We start from the raw sequence: 16,868 nt of genomic DNA on the forward strand, positions 1-16,868 counted from the left end.
AGCGCAGCGATTGGCTGAGCTGAGGGGGCGGGGTACAGGGACGGGCTCTGATTGGTGATCTTGGGAAGAGGTTCCGCCTACTCTGTGCGACACCGAGCGGGGCCTTCTGGGGTCCTTCCGCCGGCCCGGGCCCGGTTCGAACCCGGCGGGGCGGAGGTACCGGGTCCCGGCCGGGATCGGTTCCGCCCTTCGCCAAGGCCCCGTTCACTCGCTCCCGCTGCTCCAAGCCGCGTCTCTGGGAGGTTCCCGGGCACGGCGGGGCCGGGGAGCAGCGAGGCAGGAAAGCACTTTGGCCGGGGAGGGACGAACCCCCGCCATGGCACTTTGTCCTTCACAGTTCCTCTCATCCTTTCGGGAATTCCGACACGATTCACAATCCCCGGGCCACACATCCCACCGCCAGGGCACCGCTTCCCGCAGGCTGCACGGAGGAGCTGCCGGTGCCGCAATTCTCGAGGCTTCTTCACACCGCGAGGGAGCTCTGGAAGCTCCCTCGCCTCGCCTCAGCTCTGCCCTGCCCGCACTCAACACGGCGGCCCCGGGAACGCGCGCCCCGCCGGCCTCGTGCCCTTAGCAAAGATGGCGGCCGCCACAGCCGTCCCCGTCCGGCACCCACTGCCCCAATCAAAGATGGCGGCGCGCGGCTTCAGTGTCGGCGGCGCCTGCCCGGCTCCAAGATGGCGCGCGGTCACGTGACGGGGGGTGTGGGCCGCGTCCCGGCGGAAGCGTGAGGGACCGAGCAGGGACCAGCGGCTGGCGGGAGCGGGGCTGGCGCCGCAGGAGCAGACGTGCCGCAGGGCGGGGGACACGGCTGTCACCACGGAGTCCGCCAGTAGCAACACCGCGGCGGCCACCGCCGCTTCGCGGGCCGCGGGAGCCGGGGACCAGGCAACCTCGCTGCCCCCGCCCAGGATGCAGCGCAGGAAGGTGAGCACGGCCGGGAAACGGGGGAGGCGGCCGGCGGGGAGACCGGCGGGCTCGGGCCGCTGCTTTCTACCCTTCCCCAGCCCCTCCGCTCCCTCTCCCGGCTCCAAAACTGGGGGAAAAATAGCGGCCTTGAGCCCCCAGCGCCCGCCTCCCGCGCTCGCTGATTGGCTACAGCGCTAGCAGGCCGCGCGCTGATTGGCCGCGGTGCTTGTCACTCGTCACCCCCAACGGCTACCGTTTCCCCTCCCCCGCGCCGGTAGCGGGGCCCGCCCCTTGCCGTTTCCGATTGGACACGCGCTCGGAGAGCTGGCGGCCTATTGGACGGGTCTCCATGCCGGGCTGGCCGCTGATTGGCTATCGCCGCTGTCCATCCCCGCCCCCAACGGTCACCTCCCCGCGCGAGCCTTGTTTCTCCCTTCCCCCACCGCGCCGCGGCCCCCCCGCGGTTGGCGTTGCCGTGGGAGCAAGCCTCGCGCTGATTGGCTGCCGCTCGCTGTCAATCCCGCTCGGTGCGGCCCGCCTTTTTGCCCCTCGAGCTGCCATTGGTAGGCCTCCCTTTCGGCCCCGCCCACGCGCGCTGTGATTGGCTGCGGCCCGCGCGGCTCCGCTGGGTGCAAAACAAAGCGGCGCGGGGGCCGCGCTCCCGCCACCGGCGCGAGGCGCCCCCCCCCGCCTTCCCCTCATGGCGGCCGCGCCCCCTCCCGGTCCCCTCACGGCCGCCGCCATCGCCGCCCCCTCACGGCCCTGCCCGCGCCGGGCTCCCGCAGCCGCCCCCCAGCACCGGCCGCCACCTCCGGTGTCATCGTTCAACCTCGCCTGGAAATTAGGCACAAGCCGGGAATGGGGAGGTGGGGGGGTGGGGGAACGAAATTAAAGGTTTTAGGTTGGAGTATGATCGGTTTAGTAATGAGAAATGATGTAAAATGCTGTAATAGTGTTAAATAAAGGTGATAACAGAAAGGGAAAGGAGAAAGAATTGCAATTGCTGGCCGATGCCAGACCGCCTTTCGACATCCAGGTTGCTGCCCCTGTTTTGGGATAATTCTGATAATTCCTGCGGTTCATATCCTGGGATATAAACACCCGGTGCTGGGAATGTCCCTTTGGCCCTCAGGGATCACCTGTCCCGGATTGATTTGGAAACTCCTCCCTGGCAGAGCAGGAGACACAAAAAGAAAGGGAAAAAACAGAATCCCTGACTTGGCATAAACCACGCAGGTCACCCTCGCAGCTGGGAGGACGGGGAGAATGTGAAATGCCCCCTCCATGTTTGTGGTTTTTAGCAGTAGAGGTAGGGTTTTTGAGCGCGGTGCGTGCCGTTGCAGAGGAACGCGGGCAGCAGCTCGGACGGGACGGAGGACTCGGATTTCTCCACGGACCCCGAGCACACGGACAGCTCCGAGAGCGACGGCACCTCCCGGCGATCGGCCCGCGTCACCCGCTCCTCGGCGCGCCTCAGCCAGAGCTCACAGGGTACAGAGGGCTCCTCTGAAAACGGGGAAAGGCTCCTCATTAAACTGGGGAAAGGCTTCTCCTTAAACCGGGGAAAGGCTCAGCCAGAGCTCACAGGGTACGGAGGGCTCCTCTGAAAACGGGGAAAGGCTCCTCAATAAACTGGGGAAAAGCTCCTCTGAAACCGGGGAAAGGCTCAGCCAGAGCTCACAGGGTAGGCAGGGCACCTCTGAAACTGGGGAAAGGCTCCTCCTTAAACCGGGGAAAGGCTCCTTATTAAACTGGGGAAAAGCTTCTCCTTAAACCGGGGAAAGGCTCAGCCAGAGCTCACAGGGTACGGAGGGCTCCTCCTTAAACTGGGGAAAGGCTCCTCCTTAAACTGGGGAAAAGCTTCTCCTTAAACCGGGGAAAGGCTCCTCATTAAACTGGGGAAAAGCTCCTCTGAAACCGGGGAAAGGCTCAGCCAGAGCTCCTAGGGTACGGAGGGCTCCTCTGAAACTGGGGAAAGGCTCCTCATTAAACTGGGGAAAGGCTCCCCCTTAAACCAGGGAAAGGCTCAGCCAGAGCTCCCAGGGTAGGGAAAGGCTCCCCCTTAAACTGGGGAAAGGCTCAGCCAGAGCTCACAGGGTACAGAGGGCATCTCCTTAAACTGAGGAAAAGCTCTTCTTTAAACTGGGGAAAGGCTCAGCCAGAGCTCACAGGGTAGGGAAAGGCTCCCCCTTAAACTGGGGAAAGGCTCAGCCAGAGCTCCCAGGGTACAGAGGGCTTCTCCTTAAACTGAGGAAAAGCTCTTCTTTAAACTGGGGAAAAGCTCCTCTGAAACTGGGGAAAGGCTCTTCTTTAAACCAGGGAAAGGCTCCTCCTTAAGCCGGGAAAAGGCTTTTCTTTAAACAAGGGCAAGGCTCCTGTCAAACCAGGGAAAGCCTTTCCTTAAACCAGGGAGAGGCTCCTCCTGAGACTCCTCAAACCGGGGCAAGACTCTTCCTTAAACTGGGGAGAGGCTTCTCCTTAAACCAGGGAAAAGCTCCTCCTTAAACCAGGGGAAGGCTCTTCCAGCCCCACGCACAGAGTCCCAGGTGGCAATCCCGAGGGTTATGGGTTCTTATCTAAACTGAGGGATCTCTGCTTCTCCAAATTAGCTGGGCGCTAATTACGGCTTAATTAAGTTGTTAAACCTGGAGAAAGCTGGTGGCGCTCCAGATCATGGGCAGGACAGATTGACCATGGTGACACGGGCAGGACAGAGTGACCATGGTGACACGGGCAGGACAGAGTGACGGAGTGTTGGTCAGCGCGGGGCAGGGGGCACCTGTGGGTGCCACAGTGGGACTGTGGTGTGGCTGTGGTGTCCCCATGGTGTCACTGTGGTGTCCCTGTGGGTGCTGTGGTGTGACTGTGGTGTCTCTGTGGTGTGATTGTGGCGTTCCTATGGTGTCCCCACGGTGTGACTGCGATGTCCTCGTGGTGTCCCCGCAGTGTGACTGTGGTGTCCCCGCAGTGTCCCCATGGTGTCTCCGTGGTGTGACTGTGGTGTCCCCATGGTTCCTGTGGTGTCCTCATGGTGTGACCACGGTGTCCTCGTGGTGTCCCCATGGTTCCTGTGGTGTCCCCGCAGTGTCCCCATGGTGTGACTGTGGTGTCCCCAGGGTTCCTGTGGTATCTCTGTGGTTCTTGTGGTGTCCCCACGGTGTGTCCCTGGTGTCCCTGCGGTGTCCCCATGGTGTGACTCTGGTGTCCTCATGGTGTGTCCCCACGGTGTGTCCCCAGTGTCCCCATGGCGTCCCCATGGTGTGACTCTGGTGTCCCCACGGTGTGTCCCCGTGGTGTCCCTGTGATGTGTCCCCGGTGTCCCCCATGGTGTGATTGTGGTGTCCCCGCGGTGTCCCTGCAGTGTGTCCCCGCGGTGTCCCTGCGGTGTGTCCCCATGGTGTCCCCGCGGTGTCCCCATGGTGTCCCCGCGGTGTCCCCATGGTGTCCCCACGGTGTCCCCGGTGTCCCCGCGGTGTCCCCGTGTGTAACCGTGTGTCCCCCGGGAGCAGACTCCAGCCCGGTGCGGAACCCGCCGCCGTTCGGGCCGGACGAGCCGGTGTACTCCACGCGGAGGGTGACGCGCAGCCAGCAGCAGCCGGCCCCTGTCACCCCCAAGAAGTACCCGCTGCGCCAGACCCGCTCCTCCGGCTCCGAGACCGAGCAGGCCGTGGACTTCTCGGACAGAGGTACCGCAGGGGCAGGGAATGCTGCAGTGGGGCCCAGAGGGGCAGGGAACGCTGCACTGGGGCCCAGAGGGGCAGGGAACGCTGCAGTGGGGCCCAGAGGGGCAGGGAACGCTGCACTGGCACCCATAGGGGCAGGGAACGCTGCATTGGTGCCTACAGGGGCAGGGAATGCTGCAGTGGGGCCCAGAGGGGCAGGGAATGCTGCACTGGCGCCCACAGGGGCAGGGAATGCTGCAGTGGGGCCCAGAGGGGCAGGGAATGCTGCACTGGCGCCCACAGGGGCAGGGAACGCTGCAGTGGGGCCCAGAGGGGCAGGGAACGCTGCACTGGTGCCCAGAGGGGCAGGGAACGCTGCACTGGGGCCCAGAGGGGCAGGGAACGCTGCACTGGCACCCATAGGGGCAGGGAACGCTGCATTGGTGCCTACAGGGGCAGGGAATGCTGCAGTGGTGCTCACAGGGGAGGGGACGCTGCACCGGTGCCCACAGGGGCAGGGAACGCTGCACTGGCACCCATAGGGGCAGGGAACGCTGCACTGGCACCCACAGGGGCAGGGAACGCTGCACTGGCGCCCACAGGGGCAGGGAATGCTGCACCAGTGCCCACAGGGGCAGGGAATGCCACTGCCAGGGTGGGAGAGGCCCTGTGCAGCCCCTGGGGTGTTTCTGGGGGCGTTTTTGGGGGCGTTTTTGGGGGCTCTCCCCTCATCCCCTGTCCTCCTGCCCAGACACCAAGAACGCCGCCGACCACGACGAGTCCCCTCCCCGCACGCCCACGGGCAACGCGCCCTCCTCGGAGTCCGACATCGACATCTCGAGCCCCAACGTGTCCCACGACGAGAGCCTGGCCAAGGACATGTCCATGAAGGACTCGGGCAGCGACCTCTCGCACCGGCCCAAGCGCCGCCGCTTCCACGAGAGCTACAACTTCAACATGAAGTGTCCCACTCCCGGCTGCAACTCCCTGGGTACGGCCCTGGCCTCGGGGCTGCTGCTGCGGGTGTGGGAATCCCGAGAACGGGAATTTGCAGGGAGCTGGGGGCAGGAATGCCAAGGAGGGAGTGTGGAGATGGGGTGTGGAGCATGAATACAGGGGTGTTATTCTTGGAAGGGGAATGGCAGCCTGTTTTCTGTTTTGGGGGGTGTGAGGTGAGGAGCCAGAGGGGAGGGTGAGCGCACAGGTGTGGGAGGAAGCGTCCCAGGTTTGTGGGCAGGGAATTGGTTTTTTGGCAGAAACAGGATTTCAGTGCCAAACTGTTGCACTCCCATCCCTGGCTGCTTTGGCTTAGTGTGAGAAAGGTTTCCCTTCCTTTTTAAACCAGGAAGTTTCCTCCTCTTATCCCCCTGTCAGTGATCCTGTGGGGGATCTGCCCATGTGGGGACGCTTCCTCCACCTCTTTGGGACCATTTCTCACAGGTTTTGTTGTTTATCTGACCCTTTGCAGGACACCTGACCGGGAAGCACGAGCGCCACTTCTCCATCTCGGGGTGCCCTCTCTACCACAACCTCTCAGCAGATGAGTGCAAGGTAAACTTGAACGGTTCTGCCTTCTGCTTTCTCCTCCTTGGGGATTTTTAGGGCAAAATGCTGAGCCTTGTGATGTGTGAGCAGTAAAGAGTTCACACCTGTGTGCTGCTGTGCTTGGCTGTGAGGCAGCAGCGTTTGTGTGTCACACCTGGAGGGGCAGGGGGTGACAGGAGGTGGCTGCAGCCCTGACAGGTGAATTTTGGCTTCCAGGTGCGAGCACAGAGCCGGGACAAACAGATTGAGGAGCGGATGTTGGCCCACAGGCAGGATGACAACAACAGGCACGCCACCAGGCACCAGGTGAGGGGCACAGCCTCAGCTCCCAGCTCCCAGCATGGGGCTTGGGGCCTGGGCTCCCTTCCCCACATCCTGAGCCTGCCCAGCTGCCATTCCAGAGGAGGAATTCCCTGGATCCCCTCAGTGAGCAGAGCTGTGTTCTGGGGATGATCCTTTCCCTGAGTTTGGATTCCTGTGGGGTCAGGAATGGCTCAGTCCTGCTGTGAGGAATTCCTGCTGCAGAGCTGTAAACTGCAATTTCCCTCTGAGTAACCAGCAGAGAGCCAAACCAGGGGAATGACATTTCCCAGTCCCTGACTCAGCTGGGAGCTGTTCCCCAGCACGGAGCATTCCGTGGGGAGCTCACCCTGTCCTGTGGTGGGAAGGAAAATTTCCTGCTCTGCATTCCTGTGCTGCAGCTGCAGTGCCCTGTGATTAGCAGAGGGTCTGGTTCACACCTCATGGAATGGCAGCCAGCATGGAATTCTTTGGGGTGGGCAGGGAAAGGGGGAGGTTTGGAGGGGCTGGAGCCTCTCAAGGCCCCACCTGGGGTTTCTTTCAGGCCCCCACGGAGAGGCAGCTGCGGTACAAGGAGAAGGTGGCTGAGCTCAGGAAGAAGAGGAACTCTGGGCTCAGCAAGGAGCAGAAGGAGAAATACATGGTAAAAGCAGGAATTCCATCCTTTCATTCCCTCCTGGGATGGAGTTTGGCTCTCCCAGTCATCCTGCAGCATTCCCAGCTAGAAAAGCTGCAGGATCCAGCTGCAGCTGTGCTGTGGTTTTCCAGGAGCACAGGCAGACCTATGGCAACACCAGGGAGCCTCTCCTGGAGAACCTGACCAGCGAGTACGACCTGGAGCTGTTCCGCAGGGCCCAGGCCCGCGCCTCCGAGGACCTGGTGAGACCCTGCCCCAGCACAGCCCCAGGGCTCTGGGACCTGGTGAGACCCTGCCCTGGGCACGGCCCTGGGGGCTCTGGGACCTGGTGAGACCCTGCCCCAGCACAGCCCCAGGGCTCTGTGAGACCTGGTGAGACCCTGCCCTGGGCACGGCCCTGGGGGCTCTGGGACCTGGTGAGACCCTGCCCCAAGCATGGCTCTGTGGGGCCTGGTGAGACCCTGCCCCAGGCACAGCCCCAGGGCTCTGTGGGGCCTGGTGAGACCCTGCCCCAGCACAGCCCTGGGGGCTCTGGGACCTGGTGAGACCCTGCCCCAGGCACGGCCCCAGGGCTCTGTGGCACCTGGCAGGCAGCATGGGGGAGTGCCAGCTGTCCCCAGGGAGTGCTGGAGCTGAGCTCTGTGCTCAGGAATGTGTGGTGGCATTCCAGGGGTGCTCCCAGGGGACAGTGGCAGCTTCAGCGTCCCTGCTCAGGGCTGATGACAGCAAAAGCCACCTCAGCCTTAGCCTGTGACTGAGTTCATGGGCTGGTGTTGCTGAAGCTCCTGAGGAGCCTCCCAAAGCCACATCCCATTCCAGAGAGGGATCAAAGGATCCTTTGATGCTTTCCTGGGACGGTTGGGGCACCTGGGGCAGAGCCCTGGGCTGTGTCACGGAGCCACAGAAGGGACTGGGCTGGAAATCCCTCTGAGATCATCCAGTGCCACCCATGACCTGACACCACCTTGTCACCAAGTGCCACTCCAGGATTTCTAAGCACCTCTAGGGATGGTGACACTTCCCTGGGCAGCCCCTTCCAATTCTCAATCCCTCTTCTGGGGAGAAATTCCTCCTCGTGTGCAGCCTGGCACAGCTGGGAGCCGTGTCCTCCTGTCCTGTTGTTCCCTGGGAGCAGAGCCTGGCTGTGCCCTCCTGTTGGGGTTATGGACAGCCAGGAGCATCCCCTGATCCTTTTCTCCAGGATAAACACCCCCAGCTCCCTCAGCTGCTCCTCACAGCCCTCCAGCCCTGTCCCAGTAGGAATTCAATAAAAAACGAATTCAAAAAACCTAAAACAGATTTCCTCCAGGAAAACAAATCCCAATTCCCCTCCTGCTGCTTGGACTTGACTTTTTGGCTAACCCTGCTTTCCCCCTGGGGCAGGAGAAGCTGAGGCTGCAGGGGCAGATCACCGAGGGCAGCAACATGATCAAGACCATCGCGTTCGGGCGCTACGAGCTGGACACGTGGTACCACTCGCCCTACCCCGAGGAGTACGCGCGCCTCGGGCGCCTCTACATGTGCGAGTTCTGCCTCAAGTACATGAAGAGCCAGACCATCCTGCGCAGGCACATGGTGAGGGCTGGGGCTCAGACCTGCTGGGAGGGCTGCTGTGGGGTCAGGGAATGGCTCAGTCCTGCTGGGGAGGCTGCTGTGGGGTCAGGGAATGGCTCTGACCTGCTGGGAGTGCTGGTCTGGGACCAGGGAATGGCTCAGACCTGCTGGGGATGCTGGTCTGGGGTCAGGGATGGTTCAGTCCTGCTGGGAATGCTGGTCTGGGACCAGGGAATGGCTCAGACCTGCTGGGGATGCTGGTCTGGGGTCAGGGAATGGCTCAGTCCTGCTGGGAATGGTGCTGTGGGGTCAGGGAATGGCTCAGACATGCTGGTGGGATGAGGGAATGGCTCAGACCTGCTGGGGATGCTGGTCTGGGGTCAGGGAGGGCTCAGACCTGCTGGTAGGACCAGGGAATGGCTCAGTCCTGCTGGGAATGCTGGTCTGGGACTAGGGAGTGGCTCAGACCTACTGGGGAGGCTGCTGTAGGAGCAGGGAGGGCTCAGTCCTGCTGGGAATGCTGGTGTAGGACCAGGGAATGGCTCAGACCTGCTGGCAGTGCTGCTGTGGGGTCAGGGGGTCTCAGTCCCACTGGCAGTGCTGCTGTGGGGTCAGGGGGGCTCAGTCCCTCTGGCAATGCTGCTGTGGGGTCAGGGGGTCTCAGTCCCTCTGGCAGTGCTGCTGTGGGGTCAGGGGGGTCTCAGTCCCTCTGGCAGTGCTGCTGTGGGGTCGGGGAATGGCCCAGCCAGGCTCAGCCCGTGCACACAGCAGTGTCTGACACCAGGCTGGCGTGGCTGGATTGCAGTGGCAGGCCAGGCTGCAGTTCCCTGCCACCCTGCAGCAGTTCCCTGCCACCCTGCAGCAGCTGCTGTCCCCAGGCCAGCAGTGACAGCCCCGTTCTGTCCCTGTCCCAGGCCAAGTGTGTCTGGAAGCACCCGCCGGGGGACGAGATCTACCGCAAGGGCTCCATCTCTGTCTTCGAGGTGGATGGCAAGAAGAACAAGGTGAGTGTCACCAGGGTGGCCCTGCAGGCAGCCAGGGTGGCCCTGCAGGCAGCCAGGGTGGCCCTGCTCGCAGCCAGGGTGGCCCTGCTCGCAGCCAGGGTGGCCCTGCTCACAGCCAGGGTGGCCCTGCTGGCCCTCCAGGCAGCCAGGGTGGCCCTGCTCGCAGCCAGGGTGGCCCTGCTCGCAGCCAGGGTGGCCCTGCTCACAGCCAGGGTGGCCCTGCTGGCCCTGCTCACAGCCAGGGTGGCCCTGCTCACAGTCAGGGTGGCCCTGCTGGTCCCTGCTCGCAGCCAGGGTGGCCCTGCTCACAGCCAGGGTGGCCCTGCTGGCCCTGCTCACAGAGGGGCTGCTGCAGTCTGGCCCTTTCTGCAGGAGTTTTGCTGCTCCCCTGGTGCTCCAGCAGCTCCCTCTGAGTCTCACCCAGCAGAGGTGAGGGGCAGGATCCCTTTCCATCACCACTGGAATTGTTTCCTGGCCCAGCTGCTCTGTTTCCCCTCTGTTTCTCAGATGATTCTGAGGGTTTTTGGGTTTTTTTGTCCTTTCCCAGGTGGTTTTGCCCACATTTGGGGTACCCCACTGGAATAAACACCTGCATCTCTTTTTTGTGCCCAGATCTACTGTCAGAACCTGTGTCTGCTGGCAAAGCTTTTCCTGGACCACAAAACCCTTTACTATGATGTGGAACCCTTCCTCTTCTACGTCATGACAGAGGCTGACAACACTGGCTGCCACCTGATCGGGTATTTCTCCAAGGTCAGTGGCAAACATCCATCCCCCACCTGGCTAAAATGGGATTTAGGGCCCCCTCACCAGCACTGAATCCCTTTTGCTCTCAGGATTTGCTGCTTTTGGGAGCAGCTGAAAGTCCAAGGCTGAGCTGCAGGGGTGGTTGTGTTTGCTGAGGGATTGCAGGTTGGAGCTGGGCTGCTCCATCTTTTCTCATTCCCAGCAAAAACCAAGCCAGCTCCAAGGAGCTGCAGTTACCAGGAAGCAGAGTGGTGTCTTCATTGGGGAGAGAGAAACTGGGAAGGAATATGGAGAAAAATGCATGAAAATAAATATTAATCACCATGATTTCTTTTTAAATAAAACACCTAAAGGAATAAAAATTCTGAGCTCTGCCCCTCCTGTCTGCTCTTGTTTCCAGGAGAAGAATTCCTTCCTCAACTACAACGTGTCCTGCATCCTGACCATGCCCCAGTACATGAGACAAGGCTATGGCAAAATGCTCATTGACTTCAGTGAGTCTGGGGGCAAATCCTGGGGGAAAAATTCCTCCAGCTCCACCTGGAGCAGCTTCCCTCCTGGCTCGTTTCTGAGTCATTTAAATGTGGTTATTTTTATATTTTTTAGGTTATTTGCTGTCCAAAGTAGAGGAGAAAGTTGGCTCCCCTGAGCGTCCCCTGTCCGACCTGGGCCTGATCAGCTACAGGAGCTACTGGAAGGAAGTTCTGCTGCGCTACCTGCACAACTTCCAGGGCAAGGAGATCTCCATCAAAGGTCAGGAGGGGGTTTGGGAGCCCCCCTGTGCCTCTCAGGCCTGCCTCACCCACCCCAGTCTTTGTGGAATTCCTGGGCTCTGGAATCCCTCCTTCCCAGCCCTGCCACCAGCAGTTTTAAAAGGATGAACTGATGAAAATATGACCATTTTCCAAAGATTCAGCAAAAAGCTTCATCCTGCTGCGTGCCAGAATGTTTATTTTAACCAAAAAATGGCTCCAGCAGCCAATATTGAGAATATTTGGCCTTTTTTTAATGGCATTTCTCTGCTGGGGGGAATGTGGAGTTTCCTGGGGATGTGAGGTACCCTGGAAAAGCAGGAGGGGATTTGTTACACACCCCAAACCCCTGCAGTCCTGGCTCAGCCCCACATTCCTGAGGGGATGACCCAGAGCTGGTGCTGGCCAGGGCTCTGGGGCTGTCTCAGAGGCTCTGGTGGGCTCTGCCTGCAGAGATCAGCCAGGAGACGGCCGTGAACCCCGTGGACATCGTCAGCACCCTGCAGGCCCTGCAGATGCTCAAGTATTGGAAGGGCAAACACCTGGTCCTCAAGAGACAGGTGAGCCTGGGCCTTGCTGGGCACCTCCTGCACCTCCTCCCTTCCTGCTGCACTCAGGGCTCCCTCCTTTTCCTTTTGGGAATCAGGGCTTCCTCCCTTCCTGCTGCACTCAGGGCTCCCTCCTTTTCCTGCTGCACTCAGGGCTTCCTCCTTTTCCTGCTGCACTTGGGGCTCCCTCCTTTTCCTTTTGGGAATCAGGGCTCCCTCCTTTTCCTGCTGCACTCAGGGCTCCCTCCTTTCCTTGTGCACTCAGGGCTCCCTCCTTTTCCTGCTGCAGTCAGGGCTCCCTCCTTTTCCTTTTGCTTTTCCTTTTGCTTTTCCTTTTCCTTTTCCTTTCTTCAGTCAGGGCTTCCTTGGGTTCTCCTGTTCCTTGATGCAATCAGGGTTTCCTTGGATTCTCCATGCTCCTTTTCCTTTTTGGAACCAGGGCTTCCTTGGGTTCTCCTTTTCCTTTTCCTTGCTGCAATCAGGGTTTCCATGGGTTCTGCTTTTCCTTGCTTCAGTCAGGGCTTCCTTGGGTTCTCCTTTTCCTTTTTGGAATCAGGGCTTCCTTGGATTCTCCATTGCTCCTTTTCCTTTTCGGAACCAGGACTTCCCTGGGTTCTCCTTTTCCTTGCTGCAATCAGGGTTTCCATGGGTTCTCCTCCTTTTCCTTGCTGCAATCAGGGTTTCCATGGGTTCTCCTTCTCCTTCTCCTTGCTGCAATCAGGGCTTCCTTGGGTTCTCCTTCTCCTTTTCCTTGCTGCAATCAGGGCTTCCCTGGGTTCTCCTTTTCCTTGCTGCAATCAGGGCTTCACTGGGTTCTCGTTCTCCTTTTCCTTGCTGCAGTCAGGGCTTCCTTTGAGGCATTCCTGCCTGAGCCCCCTCCCCTCTGGGCTGCTTCCCCAGGGCTGACCCCACCAGCCCCACCCCTCACCTGCCTCCCCCTCTGTCCCCAGGACCTGATCGACGAGTGGATCACCAAGGAGGCCAAGAGGTCCAACAGCAACAAGACCATGGACCCCAGCTGCCTCAAGTGGACCCCTCCCAAGGGCACCTAAGGTCCCCAGCGGCGTCCCCAGCAGAGGAGCAGCGTGCTGCCGTGGTGGGTGGCTCCGCAGTGTCCCCAGGGCGGGTCACCCGGGCCGGCCTGGCCCGGCCCCGTGTCCCCACAGTTCTGAGGAACTCGCGCGTTTCGGCCTCAGTGAGGCCGCCGGGACTGGAAGTGTCTGGGAGCCCCAGGAAGCTGAGGAGCTCTGACTGCTGGGCCTGTCCCTGTCCCTGCTGTCCTGCTCTGTCCCTCTGTCCCTCCTGCAGCTTCCCTGGGGGCTCTTGGACAGTGCTGGAAATGCTTCTCTGGGGCAGCCCCGTGCCGGCTGCTCCCGTCCCATTCCGTGTCTGGAATTGCTTTGGTGGGATCATCGCCCCTCTGCCGGCAGTTTTCCCCAGGATCCAGCAGATCTTGGCTTAGTTCCTGTTGTACAGCCAGAATTGCACCTGAGGGAGTCACTGGGTGTTCCTGTCACCCCCTCCTGCAGCCACCACAGCCCTGCTGCAAGCACCCCTGGAGTAGAATTCCCCTTTTTTTCCTGTGTGTATCTCGTGGAATTGCTGAGTTCCTGTACATAAACCACCTGCTGAGTGTATCCCCCTGGAGATGTTCTTCCCAGAGCAGCCTTCCTGGAATTGCAGGTCCCTTCCTATTGGAGATTTTTATTTTTTCCCCCTCCAGGCTGAAGGAATCCAAACTTTGGCCTTTTCCAAAGAGCCACAGGAACTCCCAGCACCAATTCCAGGAGCTGTTGGGCTGCTGTGCTCCAGGCAGGGATGGATTCCCTGGCAGAGCAAAAAAAAAAAAAAGCAAAAAAAAAAAAAAGCTTTGATTCCTCCCTCCCATCAGCAGAAATATCCCAGAATAACCACTGTCCTTGTGCCACCCATCCCTGTGTGGCTCCAGTGTCACTGACAGAGGGGACAGCCCTGGGAAGGGGCTGAATTCAGTGAGCCCAGGGCTGAATTCAGTGATCTCTGCTGATTTCAGTGATGCCAGTGGTGATTTCAGTGATTCCAGGGCTGATTTCAGTGATTCCAGTGCTGGATTCCCTGGTTCCAGTGGTGATTTCAGTGATCTCAGTAGTGATTTTAGTGATCTCTGCTGATTTCAGTGATCCCAGTGCTGGATTCCCTGGTTCCAGGGCTGAATTCAATGATCTCTGCTGGTTTCAGTGATCCCAGGGCTGATTTCAGTGATTCCAGTGCTGGTTTCATTGATCCCAGTCATGGATTCTCTGATTCCAGGGCTGATTTCAGTGATCTCTGCTTTTTTCAGTGATCCCAGTGCTGGTTTCAGTGATCTCAGTGGTGATTTTTGTGATCTCTGCTGATTTCAGTGATCTCAGTGCTGGATTCCCTGATCCCAGGGCTGATTTCTGTGATCTCAGTGGTGATTTTAAAGATCTCTGCTGATTTCAGTGATCCCAGTGCTGGATTCCCTGGTCCCAGTGCTGATTTCCTCCATCCCAGTGCTGATTTCAGTGATCCTAGTGCTGGATTCCCTGGTCCCAGTGCTGATTTCCTCCATCCCAGTGCTGATTTCAGTGATCCCAGTGCTGGATTCCCTGATCTCAGGGCTGATTTCAGTGATCCCTGTGCTGATTTCCTCCACCCCAGTGCTGATTCCCTCCATCCCAGTGATTCCTCACAGCACAGGGTGTGAAATGAAGCACTCCTGGCAAGGTGGGAGCCATTCCCATTAACCACTGCCCCATCCCGACTGGAAAAGCTCCTTCCTGTCCCCCTCCTGTCCCCCTCCTGTCCCCCTCCTGTCCCCCTCCTGTCCCCCCCTGTCCCCTCCTGGCTCTCTGCCTTCCCCTGCACCCCCAGAGCACTGCCAGCCCCTCGGTGCTCGCCGTGGGCATTACTGACCCCTCTGTCCCCCTCCCCAGCTCAGATTGTCCCCAGGAATGTCCCAGGAGGGGAGGGGGAGGCTGCTGCTCCCACCCCTGCTGGGCTCTGCTGCTCCTGTACCCCCTCCTCAATAAAAGCATGTTCCTGCTCCAGCCGTGCCTTCTGCTTTTCCCCTGGGCCTGGGGAGTTTGGGATCGGGACTGGAGCAGCCTCAGCGCTGGGGCTTTCCCAAATATCCTGCTCTGGACAGTGCTTTAAGCCTTTTCCAGGAAGAAATTTTCCCTGATACCCACCCTAAACCTCTCCTGGCACAACCTGGGGCTGTTCTTAGGACCAGAGGAGTTTTCCCCACATGGAGTTTTCCCCTTTTCCATGAAGGAATTTTTGCAGAGATCCATCCAAACCAGAGTTTTCCCCACATGGAGTTTTCCCTTTTCCATGAAGGAATTTTCCCTGTACCCACCCTAAACCTCCTCTGCACAACCTGGGGCTGCTCTTGGGACCAGAGGAGTTCTCCCCACATGGAGTTTCCCCTTTTCCATTAAGGAATTTTTGCAGAGATCCATCCTAAACTTCCTCTGGCAGCTGAGGCTCTTCTTGGGACCAGAAGAATTTTCCCCACATGGAGTTTTCCCCTTTTCCATGAAGGAATTTTCCCTGATGACCACCCTAAACCTCCTCTGGCACAACCTGGGGCTGTTCTTGGGACCAGAAGAGTTTTCCCCACATGGAGTTTTCCCTTTTCCCTGAAGGAATTTTCCCTGATGTCCACCCTAAACCTCCTCTGGCACAACCTGGGGCTGTTCTTGGGACCAGAGGAGTTTTCCCCTCACTGAAGCTGCTGAAGGAAATTTCCCCGAGATCTCCCCGAATTTCCAGGAGCTGCTCTGTGATTCCTGATCTTTCTCCCACTGGAATTCCTGCTGGCTCCTCCTTTTTGCTGGGGGGGTTTGGGGCAGGATGTGGTGGGGAGCAGGGGCTGATGTTCCCAAAATTCCCAAAAGGAACCGGGGGAAGCAGAGGAAGAAACGGGAGCTAAATCCATGCAGTGACTTCAGCCCTTCCTATTGTCACCCTCCATCAATCCCTGTGCCCCAGGCCACCCCCCTGCTGTCCCAAACCCACGGAAAGAGCTGGAACAGCCTCTCCTGGCCAGGGAAGAGCAGCTCTATTCCTGGGATCATCCCCTGTCATTATCTCAGCCTTTCCTGCCCTCCCCAGCCCGGCCCACGCGGCCCCGAAACCACCCGAGGTGCAGGAGCAAAACGGGAGCCAGGAGAGGGAAAAGCAAACATCCCCAGGAAACCGCCGATCCCAAAGGCTCCTGTGGCTTTCCTGCAGGAGAGCTCAGCCCCCAGAGCAGCCAGGCAGGGCTGGCACCTCCCTGCAGAGCCCAGGGAGCCGGAACGTTCTCGAATCCGGGGCTGCTGTGGGGTCACGGCTCGTGGAAGGGTTTGGGATGGAGGGATCCTGAATCCATCCCCACCCCTGGGCAGGGCAGCTTCCAACATCCCCAGCTGCCCCAAGCCCCGTCCTTGGACACTTCCAGGGGTGGAGCACCCACATTTTCCTCTGGAAAACTCATTCCAGCCCCAGTTCTCCCAGTCTGGGTGCATCCTTTCCTGAGCTGGGAGCAGGAGGCTTCTCCCGGCTCTGGAGGCGGCTGGGAAGGAGCTGGATCCCAGCGAAATTTGGGATTTGGGGCAATCCCAGCGAGTTCCTGGTGAGCCAGACTGCCCGGGAAGTGTCAGTGAGGGAAAACCTTCCCGAGGTTTTGCAGCAGGGCTGGGATGCCGGGAAGGGCAGCAGAGGGTGCTGCTTCCCCGGGCAAAGGCAGGAAGGAAACTCCCGGGAGCTCGGGGCGGCTTTTGCTGGAATTTATCCCGGATTTCTGGGCAAAAAGAGAGGGAAAATGGGGCCGTGGGAAGGGCACGGGGAGAGGGACAATTCCTGAGCTGTGCTGGGGTGTTTGAGCCATTCCCAGCTCTGCAGGGATCATCAGGAATCGGGGAATCCCAGCCTGGATTGGGCTGGAAGGAGCACAAAGCCCCTCCAGAGCCCCCTCCCCTGCCCTGGGTGTCCCATGGGCTGTGTCCTCCCCTTCCCGAGGGAGCCCCGAGCCTCCCGCCCTGCTCCCGCTCCTGCTGCCACCGGGACAGGGAATTCCTGAGGGAATTCCTGAGGGAATTAATTCCTCCTCAGGCCCCCGAGCCTGTGGGATGGGGATGGAGTGGGTCACACCCCATGGCTGCGGTTTGTCCCAACTCAGGGACTCCTTCCCCTCTTTTTGTGTCTCCTGCTCGGCCATCGAG

General features: G+C 59.8%; 1 protein-coding gene across 6 annotated transcripts; it reads left to right on the top strand.

The window, feature by feature from the left end:
• The first annotated feature begins 712 nt into the window (after nucleotides 1-712).
• Nucleotides 713-14,691, top strand: KAT7 (lysine acetyltransferase 7). Of its 6 annotated transcripts, none has more exons than XR_014616774.1 (16): nucleotides 713-927; nucleotides 2,253-2,400; nucleotides 4,419-4,595; nucleotides 5,323-5,562; nucleotides 6,040-6,122; nucleotides 6,333-6,422; nucleotides 6,961-7,059; nucleotides 7,185-7,295; nucleotides 8,437-8,628; nucleotides 9,522-9,611; nucleotides 10,224-10,364; nucleotides 10,759-10,852; nucleotides 10,965-11,111; nucleotides 11,564-11,670; nucleotides 12,609-14,171; nucleotides 14,215-14,691. XR_014616774.1 is itself a non-coding variant. In XM_084221976.1 (15 exons), the coding sequence occupies exons 1-15, from the start codon at nucleotides 913-915 to the stop codon at nucleotides 12,708-12,710; spliced, it is 1,836 nt and encodes a 611-aa protein (XP_084078102.1). In that variant the 5' UTR covers nucleotides 713-912; the 3' UTR covers nucleotides 12,711-14,691. The 6 variants fall into 6 exon arrangements, 1 of the variants encoding a protein (XP_084078102.1); XR_014616775.1 differs by having other exon boundaries at nucleotides 12,609-14,129; nucleotides 14,194-14,691; XR_014616776.1 differs by having other exon boundaries at nucleotides 12,609-13,986; nucleotides 14,049-14,691.
• The last annotated feature ends 2,177 nt before the right edge of the window (nucleotides 14,692-16,868 follow it).

This window comes from Fringilla coelebs, assembly GCF_963513975.1.
Source record: "Fringilla coelebs genome assembly, chromosome: 27".
NCBI classification, from domain to species: Eukaryota; Metazoa; Chordata; class Aves; order Passeriformes; family Fringillidae; genus Fringilla; species Fringilla coelebs.

Bases quoted from the DNA above. Each gene is read 5' to 3' on its own strand.
- KAT7 (XM_084221976.1), top strand. The intron at 7,296-8,436 runs GTGAGACCCTGC...CCCCTGGGGCAG, and splicing joins CCCGCGCCTCCGAGGACCTG to GAGAAGCTGAGGCTGCAGGG. The intron at 10,853-10,964 runs GTGAGTCTGGGG...TATATTTTTTAG, and splicing joins CAAAATGCTCATTGACTTCA to GTTATTTGCTGTCCAAAGTA.